At 36.0% G+C, this 8,299-nt stretch overlaps 1 protein-coding gene across 3 annotated transcripts in view; it reads left to right on the plus strand.

The window, feature by feature from the left end:
• Positions 1–2,019: 2,019 nt before the first annotated feature.
• The window catches only part of LOC108972848, a 17,777-nt gene continuing 11,497 nt past the window's right edge, over positions 2,020–8,299 (plus strand). For 2 of the 3 annotated variants that reach the window (XM_018939690.1, XM_018939691.1), the window contains exons 1-2: positions 2,020–2,120; positions 5,234–5,435. In XM_018939690.1, coding sequence (XP_018795235.1) covers positions 5,239–5,435 — 197 coding nt within the window. In that variant the 5' untranslated portion in view covers positions 2,020–2,120; positions 5,234–5,238. Of the gene's footprint in view, positions 2,121–5,233; positions 5,436–5,536; positions 6,710–8,299 lie in introns of those variants that run through there. The other variant, XR_001993667.1, reaches the window with a different exon arrangement.

Genomic DNA, 8,299 nt, shown 5'->3' on the forward strand with positions numbered 1-8,299 from the left:
GAATTATGTCAGGTGGTATGTGGTAAAAACATAAGGACTGCGTCGAATAAAATTGTCCGTTACATTTTTTTCCATATCGTGGAATTAAAATTTTTAAATAAAGAAATTTTTATCTTAGTAGCTCTGAAATAAATGCCAAAAAATATTGGTCTACAACTTTGCTTCCGCCGTTTTTCAATAGATGGCTCTAGGGTCAATCACTGGTCGATTAAATCGTTTTATATCGATCTTGGATATGTGTGTCAACATTAACCCAACAAAATAATTGTAGTGATCTGTTTGCATCCCAAACTTATTCTCAACTGAAAACGTCGCTTTTTGAGCCGAATTCTCGACAGTTGCGGGAAATTTTGCTTTTCTTTTTTAATTCCAAGAAAAATGCGGCTGAGACCCGTCCACGCTTTACTGAGGCTGACACATACGTAGATAATACTATTACTCTACTACTACCATCTATATGATTTCTATTAGGTATGATTTCTATTAGGTATAAATAAATATAGAATTTTTATAAAGCAACTTGTGTAAGTTTACAAAAAAATGGTGCATAAAGCATTTCGTGTGTTAATTAAGCATTGCTTTTGGAGGGAAGTTTTTATATAATAAAGCCTTAAATTTACAAAAAAAAAAAAAAAACGGCGAAAGCAAAGTTGTAGAACTAATATTATGCATCCGTTAGAGCCAATAAAAGTTTATTTAACGCGAAAATGGCAAGCAAAGTGGAAGTGCGCGAAAAAATTATTAATTTTTTTCAAAAGAAACCGCAGTGGTCGTTTAAGAAAGTTGCCAAAGAGGTAGGGGCTAACCCTAAAACCATTTCTTGAGTTATTAAACGCCTTAAGGAAGATGTGCATATTGACAGGAAGAAAGGTTCTGATAAAAAGACGCGGCCACATGATCGAGGCGAGGAACGTTGTTACCATTCTCAAGAAAGACCCAAGCATTTCGGGCAGGAAATTGGCCAGGAAGGCTGGCTGCTGAGAATCTTTCGTTCGCAGGACGAAAAAAGAAGCTGGGCTGAAGACGTACAAGGTACAGAAAATTGCGGATAGAAACGCCGTCAAGAACGAAACCGCAAAACAACGAGCTAAGAAGCTGAGGAAAGATTTCGTCGATAAATTCGAATGCTGCATAATGGATGATATACGTTTTAGCGGACTTTTCTCAGCTACCTGGACAGGAATTTTATACAGCCGATTTTCGAGGAAATGTTGCTGAAAAATTCAAAGTCAAAAATGTGACAAAATTTCCAAAGAAATTTCTAGTGTGGCAGGGAATTTGCAGTTGTGGCAAAAGGAGCAGCTCATTCGTTACATCGGGTACAATTAACAGCGAAATATGTATATGTGAAGGAATGTTTACAAAAGAGATTGCTCCTATTTTTAAGGCAACATGAAGTGTCCACTTTTTTTTTTGGTCTAACCTCACTTCATGTCACTACAGCAAAACAACCTTAGAGTGGTTCCAACGGAAAGAAGTGATTTATGTACCAAGAGAAGCAAATCCACCTAACTGTCCAGAAATAAGGCCGATTGCGATACTGGGCTTCAGTAAAAAGAAAGAAAAAGGAGATGAAGGCAACAAAAAAAGTGACCATAGACCTTCAAAATGTTAAAAGAAAGTGATGAGAGTATCGGACAGTACCATAAAGGCACTAATGGGCGGGGTTCCGGAAAAAAATAAAAATATTTATTAATAACACATAATTCTTGGTTTATTTTCAGTTTTTCAAATTTAAAATAAATATTTTTAATAACATATTTTAGTTTATAAAAATCGGACAACTGGTTTAAAAGATTTTTTTCATTTTTGTAACGGACAATTTTACTCCACGCAATCCTTAGTTGTATACCAGTATGAGCAAGATCTTTTCTCAACTTAGTAATCCGAGCTACGAAAGCAGAGTTATATTTAATAAATTGGAAATACTTGTCTTTGTCGATACTCGATCAACTCAAACCCGAGCTCAAGCGAATCAATCAACCTACTATTATTGTTTTCTCTATATTTTAGCTCAACCATCAATACTACTGACACAGTGCTAACAAATGATAAGGCAGCAAAACAATATCCGGAAATGCCATTGTTTCTACTGTGCAATTAATTACAGTTATGCCCGTGTGAGTAATAAATAGATACTATAGATGTTAAGATTAGTAAGAAGGAGAATTTAACCAAAAGTGGTATGTAATCAATTTAGTAAAAAATAAAAAAAATACGCGAAATTTGATAAATTTTTGTTATATAAAAAGTAAGTCTCAGCATGGAGGTACAAAATGACTAATTCTCGACTACCTATATTTCTAATTAAGAGTTATATATTTGTTTATGTGGTATAATAGTAGGCATAGGCACTTATATCTATATATTCTCACTCCCGATCACTTAGATAATTGTATGGCATTTGAAATGTTTACAAAAACTTTAGTTTGCACACAGCTGGGTTTTTTCTCGTTGTTATTTATGTATAGCATAATCAATTTTGAACACACGTTTAGATATATCGAAATGGAAATTTCCCATAAATTTGTATCTCTCGTTAAAGTATATTTCAACAAGGCGATGCTAATATACGAATGAAAAATTATAGCGAAGTACAAGTTACACCCTTAGGGACTGTCATAAGTAAAATTACAGACCCACGCTATAAGACAAAATCTAGAATTCTGTACTTTCATACATACTTACAACATATAATATAGTACATACTTGTGTCCGCACAAGTGTTCCAAGTTTGAACAGTAACGAATAATAAAAAAGCACAATCTGTATTCTAAGGTAGGAAATGTAGAATTACACTTTCATCTTAGTTTAGGCTAAAAGGAACTCAATATCATAATTGATCACACGGGATTTATATCTGAGATCACATGTAGAAACCAGGGATTATGAGGATCCTGAAAATATGTTTCCCAGGGGGGGGAGAAACTAAAAAATATACTAATAGTGCCTAGTTGGGAATGACTGGGAGCAATCAGAACTGTAATGATGGGTTAAGTGCGGGCTTGAGTTGATCCAGAACTTTCAAGCACTGTTTCTTTAACTTTTTTGAAGAGAACAAAAACTATGGTCCTCACTAGGTACAGTACAGACTTGAAATTAATATTGCAGTCATTTGCGTTAAAATTCCAACTGTCAATAACTCTAAGACCACAGGTATGAAATTCGACAGCCTGTGTTCCTTCACTCCTTACACGACCACGATTATTGCCAAAGTACAGAGCCGCAACAAAATCCTCAAGTCGATGCCGGCTAGCACATGGGTAAAAGACAAAGAAATATTGTTGGCAATATATGTATAAGGCAGTCGGCCGGCCGGTCCTTAACTACGCTGCACCAATGTGGTCGCCTGGTTGCAGTGAAACCTAGACGAGGAAGCTACAGAGGTGTCAGAACACTGCACTCCAGACTCAACGGGATGCCCGTTGATGTCTCTCATCGAACATCTACAAAGTGAGGACCGCATGATCCCAGTTTAAGAGCAAATTGAACTCTTCTCCAAGCAGTTTCTCCAGGAGTCAAACCACCATCTATTGCATACGACGAATTCGAGTCGCCGTGAGAATAGAGAGTGACTATACCAAAGTATAAACTTCTACTTATACACAACTGACCCTGACATATTAAATAGGTATATATATTTCCAGCGTGCAACGAGTCTCCGCATAACACTAACCACCACTTTGCATGCTCTGCTGGCTCTACATATCTGACACGTCTCTCCTATGGTCCGACCCAGTCGAAAAAGCACGTTTCCTTTTAATGCCGTTGGATCACCTCAACCACAACTTTTATAATCCTTAACATCCTAACGGTATGTAGTTGACCGCTACAACAACAACATCAGGTATCTCCAAAACATGCGTGCAGAGCAACTGCCTCTTCAGGAGTCGGAAAATTTTGACCTATTAGTTTATCTTTTACAAGTGAAAGTCATTCGGTGAAAAGTCAGGACTATACGTTGCTTGACTCATCAGATTGATGTTTTCAGTACTCAAAAATGCAGTTTCGGTGAGTTCATGAGTTCATCGAGACACTGTTGCTGGGTTAAACCACGTCAAAAGTTGTAAAACATAAACGCTCAAAAATATTTGCGGTTTAATAGATATTTTAGAACCGTGATGCATATTTCAAGTTGCTGTAACCAGCACAAATAGCGGTCGTAGATCAAAACGTACTGAGAATGTATAACATCAAAACTGTCAAACTTTACGATAAAGTTGTGAGTTGCCAGGTCTCTACAATTCCAAATTCCAATATAAAAGCCAACATACATTTCAATAATGACCTTTACCTATACATTTTTGATAAAAAATCAGAAAATGCGTTATTAAAAAATTAACTATCTGATTTCTGATATTTTAACAGTTGCTTCATCATATAATCGAATGCTATTTTTTAGCACAAGTATGCATATTAGTGACGAGTAATGAGTGATTTTCATATCAAGCGTCAAATGCGAGAGTATGAATATTCTAGCGCAATTGAAGCGATTTTCAAGCATTTGAGCGACGCATAGTGTGTATGTAGGCAAGGAAAAGGGGAGGCACTTTCCAACGCGTCGTTATCTTGTTCAAGGACATTTGAGGGCAACTCTGGTGGGAGTAAAGTCAACGCGATAAGGCAATGTGTCAATTAAGTGCAAAAAATACTGTCTTGTAGATACAAACATACTTAGATATCTGTACATACATACATACATATAAGAGAATGTGTGATGGCAAATAAAACACATGAGAAACATTATTTTAATGGGGCACGCATTAAATGCGTCGACGCGTTCTAATATGCTTAATGAGATATCAAGAGCATGCACGACACACAAAATATCTCCTGTGAATGAGAAGTCGTAAATATCCGGTGAAGAGATAAAAATTTATTTCATGAAATGATATAACAAAACTCCTGCCATATTATAGAAATTTTACGACAGAAGCAGACGAGCATTATGAAGAGTTGACTCAGCTGGTAATGAGTGAACTACTTCTTCTTCTTTATTGGCGTAGGCACTACTTAAGCGGTTAATGTGGGAACTACAATCCTACATAATTTAAATAAACACTGAGGTGATAGTACCGACCGTTTCGAATACATAAAAAATACTATCTTGAGAACTTTATCAATTTAGTACGTACTGCGCAATTAAGACTCACTGGCGATTTCTTTCTCTTTCTGTATCTCTCTTCTATTTAACAATCAATGTACTTCTGTCTCTCTCTTTCACATACCTAAGGTCTTATGCGATTCGCCACGGTAGTTTATGGGGAACCTGTTGAGCGAACGCGCCAAAAGTGGTTTGGCTTGGAAGAGGAAGAAGATTGGAAGTATGACTCGACGAAGATTGTTGCTCAGCAAAGCAGAGATCGCAAAATCTTAGGAAGTAACCCAAGAAGCCACTTCAAAACGTTTAAAAGCAGCTCTGTCAATTGGGTCAGGTACGTATTGAAGTTAAGATAGCATACAGGATGATAATTGCTTGAACGCTACAATAATAATCCATTTTGCAAAATATCATCGGTGAAACCTGTCTCACCAGGCACCGAATATTCATGACGCCATGCTCTTTATTTGGTGGGATAACAAGGATGGCTCTAAAACCGCGTGAAGCCATTAACGAGGAAACTACAGAGTGACTGCAAAAACACGTCTGGAATTCGCGATTAGCCACGAAGTAATAACTGATCATGATGAACAAGCACGGCCTCGTGTTACAAGACTAGTTAAAATTTATTTAGAGGAAGTGGCTTGAAATTTTTATCTCAAACACTTTATAGCCCAGATCTTGCTCAATCTGACTACCATTTGTTCGATGCAGAATGCTCTCACTGGAATGAGGTTCAAATCAGAACAGGCTATTAAAATTAGATTGATTTATTCTTGGCCGCCAAGATAACAAAATTCTTTTGAAATGTATTTCATGATTTTCCAGAAGGATAGGAAAATTTTATAGTTGAAGGGCAATACTTTGAATATATAATATATGAATGGGGCTTTTAAAAGGGACACCAAAAAAGTAGACCGTAGGGGACGGCAAAGGAATATTTCTCTTCAGTAAGTGAGACAAAGAAGTGCCCGTAGAGTAGAGAATATTCCTACCGCTAGCGCATCGATTGAGGAAGATCCAAATCAATCTCACACGTCGTTCTCAATTCCAAGAAAAAAAAACCCTATATTTAAATACCCGTTATATATTTATAAAAAAAAGTTCCGATTTTGAAGAAAAGAACCGTCCGAATATAGTTCTAGATTCAATATTTTCAAACGAAGAGCAAATAAAAAGTCGAGAATGGAGTCAACATGTTTTTACTGACTGTTTCCCTCTTCGGGAAAAAGGAATGTTACACTTTATAGGAAAACAAAGAGCTCTGACGATGCTGTATCAGTTGGTGTAGCAGAACAATAATTCGCTTGTTTCTGTTCTGGAAATTTCTATGTGAAAAATGCACCTCGCTCTGATCGATTTATCGTTGAAAAAGGCGATGAAATTATGGAAAAGATTGACCAGGACCGTCACATAAGCAGCCATGACATAGCTGAGGAACTTATTATTCATAATCAAACGGTTTTGAGCCATTACAAAAAGAAGCTCGATGTTTTAGTACCACATGAATTGTCTGTGCAACATTTAATGGACCGAATTAACATCTGCGATTCCTTGCTGAAACGTAATGATATCGAACGAGAGATAGGAGACGAAAAGTGAATCAAATACGACAATAATATGAGCAAAAGATCATAGTCCAAGCGTGGTGAAGCTCAACAAATGGTCGCAAAGCCAGATTGACGCCTCGAAAAGTTATGCTGAGTGTTTGGTGGGATTGGAAAGGAATGATCCACTATGAATTGTTGCAGCTTGGTCCAACGATTGATTCTACATTTTACTGCCAACAACTGATGAGATTGAAAAAATCGGCCAGAACTGATCAACAAAAAGGGCTTCGTCTTCCATCTGGACAACGCTAAACCACACACAACTTTGATGACTCGGCAAAAACTGGGAGAGCTAGTAGTAGTTTTTAACCGAAAAACCAGAAAAAGTTTTCACTGATGGAATAATGTCTCTAGCGGCGAAAAATGGCAAAAAGTGGTCGACTAAAAAAATAAGTTGAAGCTTGATTAGGAATACGAAAAGACTTTTTCGACTGCCAATATAACAGTTTAGGGCCTTCTAGCAGAAGCTTATAATATTTTATATAGTATTTGATATTGATACATAAAAAAAATTTTAACATTAAAAACACAAAAAATATCTTACTCGATTTCGTAAACTTACAGCAAGTCTAAACTAATAGTTGTTTTAAATTATTTTACCTTTGATATTTTTGTAAAGTCGCAACTTTTTTTTTATAAATATTTGTTTTCATTACCATGCTTTTCAAAAGTGTAAAACCCCAAAAAACGCTAAATTAACAAAAAAAGCAGCGAAGCATAACGAAAATTAGAGAAGCAAATAAAAAGAAGATAACACAGACAGACCGATCTGGATACACAAAGCTATCATTAATTATTCAGGAGTGGCCGTGCCGCTAACACTTTGACGCTGTGAGTGAATATGTAACATAGCCAATAATATATACATATGTGTGTACAACAACAATGAAATGTAAATGTCTGGTATTCCAATGTAGTCATAGTCAACTGTGTATATCAACTCTGGCTACACGCCAGTTGAACGTACTGTTTATGTTTACCTACACTACAATAGTCATTGATACATTTGCATCTAACATACATATATGTATGTATAATACATGTATGTATGTATAATACTATATGCATGTACATATATACGAGACCTTCATACCATTTAAAGCACTGCCCCATTAAAATTTGTAAACATAGAAAATTTAATACAAAGTGTCTGTATATATCTATAGTTCATATATATGTAAAAAGTTTTATTACTATTGGTTCGAGGCGCAACACTAGATGATGTAGATGTTTTTAGAAGCCTGAAATAAAGATAATAGATCTTTCGATAATTGCGCAATGAAGCGTGATCGGAATGTTGAAGAAATTCATCAGCAAATTTTTGGACTTTAGACATTAGATAAATTCTAACACCTGACACGCAAAGCAGCGTGAGTACGAAATTGAGCTTTATAAGCCTGTTTATAACACTGTGGAACATTTTGGGGATTATTGTCTGGAGGGTGAGAAATTCCAAGTAAGGATGATGGTACTAGGACAGTATAGTAAAACCCTCAAAGGGTTTGGCGTTCGTATGTGTCAGTTTTTTCTTATGACCTTTTATATTTTTTCGTTATCTTGATGTTTTTTCGCTTATTTGTAACATTTT

This window comes from Bactrocera latifrons, unplaced genomic scaffold (genome assembly GCF_001853355.1).
Source record: "Bactrocera latifrons isolate USDA-ARS-PBARC rearing strain unplaced genomic scaffold, ASM185335v1 scaffold_43, whole genome shotgun sequence".
In the NCBI taxonomy this organism is placed as follows: domain Eukaryota; kingdom Metazoa; phylum Arthropoda; class Insecta; order Diptera; family Tephritidae; genus Bactrocera; species Bactrocera latifrons.